Below are 16,917 nucleotides of genomic sequence, written 5' to 3'. Positions count from 1 at the left end.
TCCATTTGTTCAGACTGCTACCATAGAAAATATGTAGACACAAAAAGGATTGATATTTATAGCTAGGAAGTGTTCAAAAAACGTGTGGATGTGGCGCTTCAGGACATAGTTTAGGGGACATGGTGGTGCTGGATTAATGGTTGGACTTGATGATCTTGAAGGTCCCTTCCAACCTAGTGATTCTGTGATTCTGTGAATAAGTATAAAATAGCGTTAAAAAGGATCTCATACCAATGCTTCTCTCTAGTGAGAATGCTGCTTGGCATATTGGTCAATTCTTTTTAGATGCTTATTTCTTGACTTGCATGATTGCTCTATTTTGTTTAAGAAATGTAATATAATACTAAAGATCATTTAGCAAAAAATTTGCAGAGTTTTCTTATACAGTGCTGTCCACAAGCCTTTCAGTGTTTAAGGCTTTAATGTTTTAAGCCGATTTTATGGAACACCATAAGATAACAGTAATGCAAATACTTTCTTAAAAATAAATTCATTAATTGGCTCTACTTGTCTTAAGACAGGGTCAATCTGACAGTAAACGTCAGAGGGAATACACAAGAGAGACATGCCAGGGCCTCACCAGAACCCTCTGTAAGACAAGGCTGTGTATTTCTACACAAAGCATTTAGCTTATTTGCAAGTCTAGTTGTCTGGCAACATGCCTCCCTTAATTCCTCCAGAGAAACTGGTGAATGACCTATCCTGGAGCCATGCCATTGTCTCTGAACAAATTCATATTCAGCTTTAGCTAATATCAACCCCAAAAATCCCTACTTCCCACCTAAGCAAACAAAAGAAATATTAATTCCTCCAACGAATGAAAAATACAAAGCAATAGACCGTATCTTGAGAAAGCTGGTGTATTTTTTCTGAACTGAAAGTTTTCTGATGCTGACATACTTAACCAGTTTTTAGAACGCTGACCAAGGTTTTATGGAAAGAGCTGTCTAAAAAGCCTTCATATACGTTCAACAGAAAATTAAAACTAAGTTTTCATAAAAACAGGTTACTTAAAAGGTTACCAAGGAAGAAGCTATTTAAAATTTAAAAAATATGTTTATGAACTGTTAAAAAAATCCTTTGTTTAATCCTTAATTAAATGTGTAACGGTGGCTATCTCTGATTTTTTCTGATGCCATTTCAAACATCCACCTTTATCTACTCAGCTAAGACACTCACCAAGTTTCCTGACTTTACTCAGCTGTTTGCTCATCTCTTGCTTCTTTGAGAAGGTATGCTTAATCTGGCTCTGATATAATAAAAATACAATCACCTTTTCATGCTTATTGTTCTCACATGTCACTTTGAGTGCTTTCATGCTTCCTGTTTTGTCCTTCATAAAACTTAAATTTCAGCTTTTGTTTTCACTTTCAGGGGTCTCCAAAACTCTGTCTTGACCCAAAAATGTTGCCTCACTTTTTGTAATTATGCTATGCAAGTACCGTATTCCTCCAGAAATCTTAGCAGTTTTCTACCCAATAAGAGCTCTAGGACCAAACTGAATTCACATTCATATCCAAATTTTGGAACCACGTGGATCTATCTGTGTTACTGGTACAGATGTATGAAACAAATCACAGGCACGTTACGCAGCAGAAGCAATGAACATGTTCGACCTACTTTCCTCTCTATTAACTCGTGGATAGTGATAAAGCCAACTGATATCTCTACAGTCTATTCGCAGCCAAAAATTCTTTGTTATTCTTAAAGTAACGGGATTTCTATGAGGCATCGAACCAAAGGACTGAACACCAGGCAAACTTAACTTTCAAGGTAAGTTGTGTTTACACCAGCAGAGTTGAAACTCCTTAGGGGCTCCTTCAGTACAAACTGCTCTCCTATGCAGTCCATTTCCATGCTAAGTGGATCAGGGGAGTGTGCTGGGGAAACATGTCCGACATAACCTTTACAAAGCATAACGAGTTCACAGCTAATTAGGAATATAACCAGTTTTACTGGTCATTGCTCAGTGGCCACGATCTATCTTTTTGCCATTCTATTGGCATAGCAGGCAAGGATAGTTCCCCACTTCCACTAAAACGCATAGAAAGATACTTGCTAATTCCTGCCTGTGATGAAGACAGAAGGCATCTTTGCTTCCACTTGTTCACAGAGACCTGTCACAACCTGAACTAGTCTCAGCACAAGCTTACACAAAACATAAAAAATTAAGACCAAGAGATATTTTATGCTCTAAACAAATTCTGTGATGAACGACTACCACTTCAAAAAGCTGGTAATTCAGAATCACAGAATCACAGAATCACTAGGTTGGAAAGGACCTTCAAGATCATCAAGTCCAACCATTAATCCAGCGCCACCATGTCCCCTAAACCATGTCCTGAAGTGCCACATCCATCAAAGTTTACCTTGGGTGGTTTAACTAGGATTATGTATCATTCTCAATTGTCTTAAGAGGGAAAAAAAAAAAAATTATGTAATCTTATTTGATAAATACCTAAAATCCTTTTACGCTGCCTAAGCTAAAATTGTAACAGAAGACACCATTGTCATAAAACCATAGGATATCTCATAAGAACAGGAATACTAAGAGTAGACTAGGTCTTCCTACCCTATCATTCTTTCTCTGACAAGGTCAAACAATGAGGAATTGGTGAATGGCAAGGAAAGAACATAAGAAGTGGGCAAGGATATTGCAATACTTTCCTAGTATTTTCTCTCAGCTCCCAGGGACTTGCAGTTCAAGGATCTCTGCAGGCAAATGTGGTACTTTGAGTTTAATATACTTTAATCCATTTTTCTTCCAAGAATCTGCCATTATTTGCACCGATGCTCTGGGGTAATTATAGTTTTATTTAATGTCCTCTAGTTCTTTTATTATGAGACACTGAATAACAGCAGCCCATCCACTTCTGCCATGACTCCCATGATTTTAATTACCTCTGTCATCCTCCCTCTTTAGTCATCTTTTGGCTGAAGCATTGTAGTCTATTTACATATTCCTTATCAGGAAGCAATTTAAAACTGACATTCTTATTTATCTTCTCTGCACCCTTCCAGTTTACTACCTCCTTTTGCAATGAAGGGAAAACAATGTAAACATTGCTGAAAATCACTCAGTACCACGACAGTCTTCTGCCACTGCTTGCATTTGGCTTTCATTCTTAATATTCTGAGTATTTCAGTACTGTAAGTGAATGTTATCATCTCCATTTCTAGTAACAAATATGCCGGATAGTACAATCTGTAGCATATAGCCATCTAGGACCAGACTACTAATGCCCCTGCAGTGAAAAAATCATTTACTTCCATCCTTTTTTTGGTATCTTTTAACCAGCTATTAATGGATGAGAGGACTTTCCCTCTTATCCTGAACACAGCTATGATTTTTCAAGCATCTTAAAAAAAAAACCTTCTTAAAAGACTTTTGGAATTTGTAAGCTGCAGGGTGAAAAGCACGATACCTCTAACTCCCCTACAAGTTCATATGGGACCCTCTGGCACAGCTGTGGGACCTTGTCTGTGTAAGAGGTCTAAAATGTTATTAGTTTGTCTTACTGGCCAGTATGAACACTTGGGTCCCTGAGCAGAACTAAAGATGCCAATCTAACATCCATTCAGGGACATGTCAAGAAATATATGGCTACATTATGCTTGTTTGCCATGGCCATTTCATCACAATCCTTGGTGTTGCATAATTATAGCTATCAATATTCCTGGTACAGCAGTCTTATAATATCACAGTTAAATGGAAACAAGCAATACTGATGACACACACCGATGAGCTAGAATGTGATTCCCTTCAACGCACTGATGAAACAACAGAGACAACTGAGCAGCCATAATTTCCGAGAGGTACATCACCCTTCTACACAGGCTAGCTTCGGATGCAATCTTCAGGACTAGGAAAAGGCTACGAAATATCTTTTCCAATGGAATGGTGGCTCTGAAGAAGACTCTAAAGAACAGCCTCTGCAAAACAGCTTAAAAGATAAACCAGGCTATTGATACTTACACGATGTTTTGTACTAATGCTGTTGGCAAAACAGCAGGCACAGAAAGTGGCAGTGCTAACAGGGCTGAAACTTAAGACATGTTTGTGGCATTGACCCTTGTACCTTAAAATTCCCATTTATTTTGTTTTTCTTTCAGATTCACTTCTGCTTGGTGAGATGCGGAAGTGAGGGCTTGAAGGCTAGTCAGAGCACAGCTGCTCCATGGGACCCAAGTGGGACCTTGGAATCAAGAAATCAATCTTATGTTTCTTACCAGTGACCTGTTGGAGCTGCAAGGACTTGTAGGCTAGGAATATAGGTGCAAGTGTTAGGGTCCAAGTGCTGACAAATCAGCAAAATGACAAAGTTGCCATCAGTGCAGCTGACCTAACACACACTCAACCAGCCGTGCTTGGATTCTGTTTTCTGTCTTAGCGTACTACAGGCATAACAGATGATCAAAGACAACACTTTCCAGTAATGTGTGTCTCCTTGAGCCAGAAAATTCACTTACTGTGAAGACTGTAGACTGTAAATGTGTCTTGTGAGAAATTATGTGCAAAGTTGCTTTTTTTGTGATTCCACAAGCTATACTGAAGAATCTGACTGATCCTGGCTAAAAAAGGAAAGCCTTCTGGTGAAGAAGCATTGCATGGTCCCACAGCTGCAGTCTTGAGTAGTATGACAAAGGAACAAACAAATTAAAACAAAGAAACGAGGAAGTAAGGAAATTAACTGAAAGTAAAAAGTGCAATAAGGAAGGATGGAATAGTAGGACTTGGGGAAAAATAGCTCAATATAAGGATTATTCTAAGAGACTTCTTATACTCCAGCATTACTCTTCATAGCTAAAATCAATGCTGCACCTTCTACTTTCAGTAACACCTATCTTGTTCCTCTTCTCAGTAGATCACAGCATCAGAAATGTGAAAACCTGTATCACTTTTTTCTTCTTTTTAAACAGAGAAGTATGAACTTAAAAACTAGTTGAGGTCATCTTATAGCTGTAGATTTTCACAGCTGTTATCGTCCTTCCTTTATTGCATAACTTAAATCACCGTAACAAGAACATTGAATCAAGAAAGTAGATGTCAGTGTTGTACGCCAATTTTCAAGACAGAGTGATACAAAATTGTATCAACAGAAATTATTAAAATCTTTCAAGACTTTTTTTTCCCAATATGTAGGAAATAGCACACCCTTTTCTCTAGAGAATGATTACAAAAAAGGACATGGCAGATGTCACCTACTGAGGTGGTGGGAATTCCCACTGGTATTAGTAGGTGTTGAAAACACTGTATCTTGCAACCCTTGACTGATGCAGAAGTCAATAGCTTTTTATTTAGTCACTAAACAGATGAGATCAGCGACAAACTAGCACAGATTTCCTTGTATGCAACACTGGGGGAATGTTTTCTAGATTACGCACTTTTAAAAAAACAGATAAAAAGAATTACTCTATTTCTAAGCAGGCTTTCCCACTTTCAATTTAATCACCATATTTTAAATAAAAATGTTAGCATAAAAAAAGTTGGAGGGAATTTCCTATTGGCCTAGGAATAATTATATCTTGAAATAGTCACCAAGGGCTTTAACTCAGAGGTTTCATAATCCCCCTCTCTTGTTCTAAACACCTAACTATGTATTTATCTTCAGGATATCTACAATTTTTCTCTATAACCAGCGAGCCAGCACCTTTTTACAACGTTAACACCACTATCGTGACTACTCTATCCTGTATCTCTTGTCTCTTTGGTGTATTTCAATCTCAGATTTATGCAAAAGCTTTTGAAATAACCATTTTAGGCCCAGTGCACTAACTGTCTCAGTCTGTTTTTTTAATTCTTGCACTTTACACCAAAATCACTGTCAAATTAAGTATTGTATTTTCAATTTAAATGATCTTCATCACATCTTTTAGTCCACATTTCTGGTATCAAATTACTTTTGGAGACTTACCCTTAGTTTGTGAACTTTCTGTGACTGTACAGTGTTTACAGAATGCAACTCTAATATAATGTCATGCAAAAGCTACGCTTATGATGTTATTAAACTATAAATATATGATAACAGGATCCAGCTGAGCATATTTGCTATGTGATTATCCTATTCAAACTACACTATTTATTTTTTAATCTGTTTAAGGAAACCATTATTTGAGACGTTATTTCTATTGTGCAATTACATTCTTCAAAAGTTACCAATACTCAAAACAGTAATGCAATATCTTTGTTTACCTGATATAAAACAGAAGACATTTTAAATGAATATTATAATTAGCTTGTTAAATTTCACATATATTAAAAAGTCTCAATGGTAAAAGAAGATTGGCTTTCATTCTTGAACAGCATTTCATTTTACCATTAACCTAGCCTTGACCAAATAGAGCATACCACATACAAAGCAATGCCATACGTAATCTTTATGAAACAAATGGGAATTCTGTTAATGATTTTAATTGGAAAAAAATTCAGTGCAGTATAATGACAAACTACTTTGGAGCAATTTTCATCAGCTTGAAAGCACAAAAGTGCTACAGTGATGAGGTTTCTTACTTTTTTTATAAAAACTCAAAAGCTAAGGATGCTTGGGGATTTTTTTTTAGTTAGAAAATAATTTTACATTCCTCATGGAAATACTCATATAAAAGATGACTCACATATTGATTACAAAATCTGTTTGGCTCAGTGAATCAGTTCAGGGAAAAAAATAAGTGTCATGGTTTAACTCTGCAGGTAGCTAAAACAATCACACAGCCGTTCGCTCACCTCCACCCCCACAGTGGGATGGGGGAGAGAATCGGAAAAAAAAAAAGGTACAAGTTGTGGGTTGAGATAAAGACAGTTTAATAGGACAGGGAAAAAAAGAATAATAATGATAGTAACAATAAAAGAATATACAAATCAAGTGATGCACAGCACAATTGCTCACCACCTGCTGACCAATGCCCCGTTAGTTCCTGAGCAGCGTCCCTCCCCGGACAACTCCCCTGGTTTATATACTGAGCCTGACACCGTATGGTATGGAATATCCCTTTCCCAGCCCGGGTCAGCTGTCCTGGCTGTGCCCCCTCCCAGCTTCCCGGGCACCCCCAGCCTCCTCACTGGCAGCCCAGCACGAGAAGCCGGACAGTCCTTGACTGCTCAGCAGTAACTAAAAGTATCAGTGTGTCATCAACATTATTTTCATCCCAAATCCAAAACATAGCATTATACCAGCTATCAGGAAGAAAATTAACTCTCTCCCAGCCAAAACCAGGACAATAAGGAAAAAGAAAAGATGCTTGATTTTATCTAGCAGTCCTGTAATGTTCAGAAAGTCTAAATTAGTTCAAACTGATAAAAGTTCTACATAATCTAGGCTTTTCAACAGCCATCTTTCTCTCCTTGCATCCCAATCTAATTCTGAGGTCCGATTTTATCAGGTTTAACATCTCTAATGAGTGGTATACTGTTCAAAGTTTACCATTTTTATATCCAAACTATTAAAATAATATAGTGGAAGAACTTTTGTCATATGGAAACTTACCTTCAAAAACTCTGAAGGCTTTCTTGCAGCTCGGTAGAGGCCATTTTGCAGAATTTGATTTTTGAAAATTTTCTTTTAATTTCAAATACTCCATAGGGAAAAAAGATTTGGTAGAGTTGTTCAGTTCTACAAGAATGGGAGAAAATGTATACATCAATGTTGTAAATATAGCAATAATTTGCATATGTTTATACTACAAAATAAAAATGTTTATCTACTGTGTAATCTTTTTTCTGATTATAACACCTCCTAAATTGTTTTAAAATTACATAAACCCAAGTATTTCCAGATATAGCAAGAACAAGTCTTAAACCTGCTGTTTTGATTCTGTTCCCCTGAAAAAAAGTCTAATTTCTTTTATACCTTAAAAGAAAGAAAAGACCCTTCACAGATCTTTGAAAAGGCTTGTGTATTATTACTTTACCTGGTTCATTGCAATTGTACATACCTTTTTGATAATCAATATTCTATGAAAGGATCAAGTCTTTTTCTCTGGAAAATTTGAGAAAGCTAAGCTTTTTGTGAGCAGGCTTCAGAAAGAAGAAAAAATTCCAAACGCCCTTTGGTTGCAGTAGCTTTTTCTATGTAAGAGGAAGGCATTAGCAGATTTGAAGAAAAAAAAAATGCTGGTCTTATTCTAAAAATTATCCTGTATTTCAGAGTGTCAGAACACAGGTGGAATGAGGCTACACAACACATGCAGAGCACAGAAATCACCAAATCCTTCTATTTCATTATGTGAGAACAGCACTACTGCACCCATAAACCTCTGCCAGTGAAAGGAAAGAGGACATTTTCTCCCCTAAATGTAACAAGCTGTGTATCTTTTACTAGCGGTTTTTTAATTTTTCTATAAGAGCTTTATACGCTACTGAACATTCTTGGATTGACTACCACGTGGATCCAGAGAAATAGCCTCTGATGAGACTCTGCTTGCCTCTCACAGCATCAACAGAATATTTTAGTTTCCTTCTACAGGCTGCCAAAAAAGGCCTCAGTTCTTTCAACTTAATTGTCCAAATTTAAATGCTGAAACCTCTGGTGAGGCATCTAATTCCTGTTTTTCAGAAAAGGCAGTGGTGACAGCTCCTACAGGCTTTTAGAAGTTAGGCTTTTCATGAACGATGCCTTCAGGCTGGCCAGGCCACCTTTCTGTATGTACGTGACCCCTTCCCTGCCACATGCCTGGACCTCCCGTGCAGAACCACTACACTGAATCTGCGTTTCTCTGAAGTGGTGGATTTATTGTACATGAGTGCCAGATCTGGTCTGTCCTGGAAACAACATAAATGAAACTTTGTATGAATGAAGTGTAGAAGCCAGTCCCTGGCTTGCTCTTTCCCCTCATAGGAGAGGCATTTAAAAGACACAGTTACTTGAAGTGGGTTGCTGCAATCAGATCAAAAGCTGTTGCCTTAGGTGTATCCTGGGCACCCTATCATCGGGCCAGATGTGAGTCTTTATCCTGATGGGAGAAGGGCTTTTAAGAAAGCCTTTAAAAAAGCTGGGAATGCATGGCGGACACCATCAGAGCAACCTACCTAGACTGGAACTCACTCTCAAGGGAACCAGTGGAAAAAGCTCACTTGATCAAGGCAACAGGCCTGTGTATCCTCATGGGTCACATCTGGCTTTGTAGCTCTGGGTTAAGCACTCTTTCTTTATAATTAGTGGACAACTGACCTGTTTGCCTTCACTTTTTTTTGACATGTTACATGCATCCTTCTGTTACACTCATGTTCAGTTTGCAAAACTGCACAACCTAAAAAGTGAACTTCTTTGTTCACTTTTTGATATATTGTTAAAAAGTCTTCTCTTTGAGATATCCTTGTCAAATAAGATGCAGCTATGCTAAAGGAAAGCAGGAAGTATCCAGAATAAATTAGTGAGGGAAATAAGACACCCCAGCTGTAGCATTAAGAGAAATACATACAGAATGCTAGCAACTTTGCTTTGCTGGAGGCACAAACCTATAGCAGCAGTGACTTTAGCATAACTTTTAAAAAGCTTAATAGATCTCCTGACTAAAAAAAAATCTAGTACCCTTTATATTGGTTTGGCACCATCCATCTTCCTTAATGTGTTGATTTTACTAATTTCACTAAGGATATGATATCATCATCAATATTTCTTGGTTGATTTAAAAACTGCTCAATATGTTATGCACTGGGAAATTACAAAGTATTTTTCTTAATATATGTATAAAAAACCAAAGTAAATTTAGAGTATGTATTTTCAAATACATTGCTAAGTTAAGCATATATCAATATATACTGAATAGCAATATGCAAATAGCTGCTCTAAGGCCATATGGACTTCTCTCAGCTGAAGTTGTTAATACTAAACACATCTCATATGCTGTTATGGCTCTCTATTTACAGTAGACTCTCTATTTACATATTTATGACACTGTATTTACACTTCAGCCGCACAAATCCTTTTCCTCAAAAAAGCTACATACCTTTTTAATATTTTCACAGAATAGGTTAGGTTGGAAGGGATGTCTTGAGATCAACTAGTCCAACCCATCCTACTACAGCAGGTTGCCCAGGAGCCTGTCTGGTTGGGTTTTGAGTATCTCCACAGATGGAGTCTCCATAGCCTCTCTGGGCAACCTGTCTGACCACCCTCAGAGGAAGAAAGTGTTTTCTTGTGTTCAGATGGAATTTCATCCTTTTTTTAGTTTGTGCCCACTGCCTCTTGTCCTGTCAGTGGGCACTACAGAGAAGAGTCCGGCTCCCTCTTTTTCATTTCCTCCCATGAGGTATTTTTACACATTGTATATTAAGTATCCAAAGGCTACAAGTAATCCTGGTAATATGTCACTTAAATGACACTACTTTAAATGTGTTGAAAAGTTTTGCAAATACATTTTAGCAAGCATCTATATTCTTTGTGTTCTCCCAGTAGTATTTTACTCCAGCAAAACTGTTAAATAGCTTTTTAAAAACTTAAATAGCCCTAAACCAACTGAAAGTAATTCTCTATTGATGAAACACTCTTCTTCTGTACATTAAATCCAAAGGACCATCAAACATTAAGCAAATGAAATGAGAACAGCTTGAAACCTCTACACACAAGCCAGGCAGGGTGCTGAGAGTGCTCAGGCTGCAGCTTTCCATCCATTTTCTCTGCTGCAGTGTTGACATAGTCAGTCCTTATCCCTGGCCACCAGCAGCTCCCCAGTGAACCATCCTGGGGCAATTTGTCTGAAAAATGCCTCCTTCCCACCCAAATGAGTTCTTAGCCCAGTCAGTTCCTTGAATTGGTCTGCCATCAAATTATACAAAGTTGTGCCTGGGCAGAGAAAGAGTCTGTGCACAACCAGGAATAGCAGCTGGGCAGCTCTGCTGATCAATGTGAAATCATACTTTAATCTGCATCCCCAACCTGTCATCATCACAGCACTCTCCCAGCTTAAAGAGGATTGCTGCAAGGTCTCTGCAGCATGCAAAAATAAACAAACACTCCTGCATGGCTGAGTCATTTCCACTGCTTTGTGACCTGTCTATGCACAGTTCTAAGTGTTGTAAAGGGCCTGGCTCCAGATATCATAGTGCAATTTAACTTTTTAAGTTCCAGGCATAAAAGACTATCTATCTCATGCTGTTCCTGGTAGCCCACCTACTTACCCTCTTCTATCCCTGTTCCCGTTCTGACAGCAAACACCCTTTACTCACCATGTTTTCCTACTGCCAAAAGTCAGGAACACTACAGGTGAGCATATAAGGGAGGGAGAATTTAAAAACAAGATTAGCAAGGAGGATTCTACGATTCTGCCAGCCTTTATTTTCACTTGTAGCTAAATTAAAGCCATAAAACCAAGAAAAGAGCATTTTATGTGTGTCAGTAAGTTAGTAATTTTAAAAATGCTTTTCTGGTAGGATATTTTTAGAAAATGTGTATTATGTTTGGAGTTTGTGATTACTTAGCAAGAGCAAATGAAAGAAACGCAAAATAACAGAACCTCACTTCAAAAATAAAAAAGTTTAAAAATACGTATCCAGAATAGTTTCTTGCCACTGAAAGAAGCCTGTGTGGAACAGTCCTAGGAAGAGTTCAATGCAAAGGAAACCTCACAGTGGATTAACATCCCCAAATTTTGCTCTGCATGCATTTTGGATGTGGCCCTTTGCATATTATTCTTTCTTTTTTTTCTTATTTTTATGACTATATTTGGTTAGCAGGGTTTTACTATACTTTTAACTACGTATTTACTGAGCCCAGAAATACAGGAAAGAAAGCTACAAAACTTTCAGTTTTATACCTGTTTGGAAAAAGACTCTGGCAATTGTAGTGCGGCACAGTGGACATGGAGTGCTGGCTGGATTGTCTTTGGCAAGCATCCTTAAGCAAGGTTCACAAAAGATGTGGTGGCATGGATAGCACATGTAAGGATTGAAATAAACATCCAGGCACACTGCACAGAGATAGCTTTCTTTATCTCCTCTGAGTTCATGCTCATCGTCTGTATGCAGGTTTTCATTTGCAGTCTGCAAGAAGAAAAAGAAAAACATTTTTTCACAGCTCAACTCGTAACTATTTTGGATAAACCAATTGGCAGGAAGGTTACTTCAAATAACACTTAAGAAGTTGGCACACACTGGTGATATTCTTAATTTTTAATACAGGTTACTTTTAATGAGATGATGAAACATACTTATAAGACAGGAATGTCACAACAAGCGCTCTGTGGGAAAGGAGAACAAAAATCATATGAGACAGTAAAAGAAGGAAATAACAAACTCAAGAAGGCTGAGTAAAACTGTATTATGATCAGATTTCTTCTTTTAAAATTAATTTTAACAATTAATTTGTAACTTTATTACCAAAATACCTGCTTACTTTGCCAAGAAAGGCAAAACAAAAATCTCTAAAAATAACCTGTGGATTGTTCTGCCTTTGAAAGGTAATTTGTGAAGGGCATGTTTCAGCAAGAATAATGACTCACAGTTTGAAACAAGCCATAACTTTATTACTACAATTCAGAATCTAAACTTTAGAGTAGAAAGTGTAGGAACCCTAACATCTCTGATAACTGCTTGTTTTTGCCAGCACGTATGCTCTGGATTTCCTTGCAGTGATATATTTGTATGGGGACATAGCTGGACTTCCCTAATGGTGTACATGCCATATGAGTGCAACAACTTGTGTATACTGGCACGTTTCTGCTTTGCTCTTGTAAGATGACTACACCTTTCCATGTAGTCTGAAGACCTTATGCTTAATGGCATCCAAGGTCTTTCGGCTTAAAGAAAAAAAAATTTTTTTTCATTTCTGTGGGAGCCACACAAGAGACATTGACTTTGCTCTAGCTCCTCTATCCATCCTGTCTGTTTCACAGCTAACAGAACCCAACACAGCCCAACACCCAAGACACCCACCAGGAAAGAACCAAGACAGAAGAGGCTGTCAGACACTGCTGAGTGTCAAAACTCTTCTCTCATGCCCCTTGTTCTAAACTCCCAGTCCTTTCCTAATGATTTCTGTTTTAACTGTCTTAATTCTAAGCCGCCTTGCAGTATCAGTGACTTCTTGCAAGCTCCAGTATCCATACTTAATACTCTCATGCCTGTTGCTCAACCACTGCTTCGTACCTACCTCTTTGCTAGTCCTGCAATGCTAGTCCTCCAAGTCGTTCCCAACACATTATTGACATAAAGCACAGCTGCTGATGCATTTCTACCCAATAAATACTACTCTGTGCTAAAGCAGATGCTTTATTTGCACCTAATTTGCATACCCACTAGCTGTATATTACACAGGCCGTTTTTGACACTCATAGGTCATAGCAGACAACCACTGCCTGATACTGGCATACCAAACATTAATGACAATTGTTATTTTGTGCCCACTGTAGAGATGGGAGTCTCTGGATGTGTTTCAGAGATAATTACATGTATGGCTTACTGGTTTGGGTTTCTGTTCTCTCTCATTATAGTCAGTACCTGGGACACTGCAAATAATGAATAAGCCCTAACAGTATGGGTGCTGTGTAATACATTTAAAAACACACAGCAGAGAATTTATCAGTTCTGGATAAACATTCATCCTGCCAGTCTGGTGCAGCACTCACATTGCACTCTCCAGAGTAGCAGGTGCCAAGAGGGCTTATAAATTCTGGCCTGCTGTGACACAAACACATGGAGACAGTTTGGGTTTAGCACTGTGTCCAAACATAAGCTCTTGTGCAACCCTAAGCATCAATAACTGTGTGGCTCTTGTAGCACTTACCTCAGCATTTATTACTCCAGCTTGATTTCCTGCATGCCAGACTTGAGATGGGCCCAGAAAACTTCAGTACGTACTGAAATTTAACGCTGAGGCAACTAGGCTGTACTAACAAGCAGCCAGTGTGGGTCTGGCTGGGACTAGCTTCTAGCTTCTCTAGCATCTATAGAAGCTAGTCACAGACACTAACAGCTGGGACTATTAGTTCTAGCTCCATGCTGTAGGAAAGGGCGTTAGAGCAGTACTGTACTACAACTAATCAATCACACTGTTTAACAGACTGTCTCTACACTTACAGCACAGACAACACGCAGAGGAACAGAATAGCAAAAGGTAATTCAGCCTTGATTACAGCTAGGTAACTTTAGAATGAAGGAAGCTTCATAATATCATTTCTTTGATAAAAAGTGAAAAATAATTTGTCACAGAAAATGAGGAACATAGTCTGAGCTTAATATATGACAGAGTTCACTTCAGCAGAAATTGGGAAACACTAATACATTGTGACAATAACAGCACCCTCCAAGCCAGCCATGTGGACTTGGCAGTGTTGGGTTAATGGTTGGACTCGATGATCTTAAAGGTCTCTTCCAACCTAAATGATTCTATGTAAGGACAAAATCACAATTAAAAGCTAGCACAAAACCAAAAGATGGAGTACAGGGAGCAAGCTTTTGCTTCCTAGTTTTGATGAGCACTGATCAGAAAGGAAGTATACAATGTCTATAGACGAGCTGCCTGTCTCACTGGCTGCAAGTTAAACATCTTGCTTGAGCCAACTAAGTAAATGAGGGAGCTGGAGGCAAAATGGCTGAGGACTCAAGGGTAATGGTTGATTCTGAGACAGGTTTGTAATCAGAGTAAGATGCACAGGCAGGAGAATCTCAGAGCCGATTGCAATTAGAAAGAAGATAAAAATTATTCTAAAGTACAAACTAGACTCTAGCTAAGAGCAATTTGCTTAGTGGATCAAGGAACAAGCTGTCTTTTCTGCAGCTTTACTCCCCTTCTCAAAAGACCTATCTAGGCACATGGCATCATTTAGTATTGCAAAGCTAAAATCAGAGCAACTTCCTTATGCAAGAAGCTAATGCACAATAATTTAAACAGGCGTTATTTTTGGTTTGCAGTTAAGCAGTGCCTATATATTCCAACTAGAGCCAGAGCGTCAGTGTTTGAGAGCTTTACAAATGTAAACGAGAATGTCGTTCTTGCTGAATTATAGTACAGAGAAAATTAAGAAAGGCCATGTAGACATCAAGGACAGTAATGAGAGTAAAAAATTGCCAAATACTAACAGGAAAACCTTGAAAGCAAAAGTATTACTCTTAAGAAATGAAAGAAAGGTAAGGGCCTTCAAAAGTTTCCATCCACCTAAGTCACTTGGGAACTGCTAATACCCACTGTATCACCCAATGGTAACCCCTGGCATTTCACTGGTTGCACAGCAGAAGGATGTTACACCCCCTCCCCCCCCCCCCCCCCCAAAAAAAAAAAAAAAAGAGAGAGAGAGAGGAACAGAGGACCAACTTTTACTTGAAATACCTTTAAAGAATATTAACTAGCAAGGAGTCTAACATAGTTTGGCTGGACTACATGAAAGTATTTGATTCAGCTCCACATTTAGAGCGAAGGCATGCACCAATGAATAACATATTTAATGTAAGATTAATGTAATCATGTGAAAGACCTAGAATTAGTGGACGTGAACATTTATAAGAAAAGACTTTATATATATGCTACCAGTAAAATGAGGTTCAGAGTAAAATCAGGGTTTGGTTGACTTAGTATGATGAATGCAAAAGGTCATCTTTTCAGGTGTCTGGCAAACCTAAGCTTGAAACATATAAATCATAATAGGGCAGAGGTGCCAATGCCCATGGCTTAAATATCTGTACAAATCAATAATTCAGTCTGAACTCCCTGCACTCTAAATTTGTCCCCATACAACATTTCAGAAAAATCCAAAGGCAAACCAAAAACCTCCAAGCAGAGCAAAGCAGCCTAAGCAGGTCTCTGGAGCTACCTACTGCCACGTCCTCCATTCACACCCTCGCTGCAGCATTTGAGTTGGATAAATTGCTCAAGGGGAAACAACTGAAAGATGTTTTTTTCATTCTTCTGCTAGACAACTTTTGTTTAAAGGTAACAGTGTATTTTTTTTTTTAATTCTGTATAATTTAGAAGTAATTTTAGGCAGTGGAGTTTTTAATCATGTGTGATTAAGTGCTTTGCAGACCAAGGCTTATGGCAACTACTGATAGGACCCCTATACTTTTTGCATACGGAACTCCAAAGTGGCAAAAATAAATGAATAGAATAAACAATGAAAGTGAAAATCAGATTATTCCCAACAGATACTTGCACTCTAACCTCTAGTTATCCTCTTCCTCCATGTTCCAAAGAAAATAAATCACCTATCTTCCTTCTTCTCAGTGAAGATATGCTCCTTAACACTAATTCCCTTGCCCTCTCTGTTTGAGTTATCAAAGGTTGTTTTGAGGTCATGTTTATTCATGAGGGCTACTGCTTTTCAGACCTGAAAAGACTTTTTGACCTTCCAAACTTTTCCACACTCTAGCAGTTTGCCTAATCAAATATACTTTATTTGATTTAATCAAATATGTGTATATATACTAACTTCTCTTTTCCAATTTCAAATCGTTTCTGTCTTTAGGTAATGATGGCTACAATAGCATTACTACGATCTTTTCTTAATTGTGAATGATCTCATAGTGAGGAACATAGGCAAGTTAAATTTCCTATCTAGTTAAAGTTTACTGAATTTTTATGCATATGCCATAGCTGAGAAAATTAGGTATCAAGTTTTTAATGTTTACTGTATCCAAACATTACACATGCTACAAACAGAGCCACGTCAGTAACTCTATGAGTTTATCACACTCCTGCCTAAGATAATTATCCATTCTATTATTTTAGTATCGGAGCACCTCATAAGTGCAACTTACCACAACTTGCCTGGTTGGCTGAATTTATTTTCTCTAATTTGCCTTAAAATTTCTTGTACTTGCCTACTGTGACTTTGTATTACTGCCGACCTACTCAGGTATGATAAACCCATGAAGTTCTGCACAGTGCTGTTTGGACTTGACTAGGTGACTGCCTTTCCACAAATCACTGGTGTGTCATTAGACAGTCCAAGTCTGTCAGCCACAAGTTAAAATGCATGCTGAAAAACTAG

General features: G+C 38.1%; 1 protein-coding gene across 1 annotated transcript in view; it reads right to left on the bottom strand.

The window, feature by feature from the left end:
* The window catches only part of RNF180 (ring finger protein 180), a 72,716-nt gene that overhangs the window by 12,682 nt on the left and 43,117 nt on the right, over positions 1-16,917 (bottom strand). Inside the window, exons 4-5 of the mRNA XM_082013692.1 lie at positions 11,752-11,977; positions 7,485-7,610 (exon numbers count right to left, since the gene is read on the bottom strand). Of these exons, the coding sequence (XP_081869818.1) occupies positions 7,485-7,610; positions 11,752-11,977 (352 nt within the window). The remainder of the gene's footprint in view (positions 1-7,484; positions 7,611-11,751; positions 11,978-16,917) is intronic.

The sequence above is a fragment of the Phaethon aethereus genome, assembly GCF_964289735.1.
Source record: "Phaethon aethereus genome assembly, chromosome: Z".
Lineage (NCBI taxonomy): Eukaryota > Metazoa > Chordata > Aves > Phaethontiformes > Phaethontidae > Phaethon > Phaethon aethereus.
Note: the sequence above shows the minus strand (reverse complement) of the source record. Positions and strands in the feature narration are given on the sequence as shown.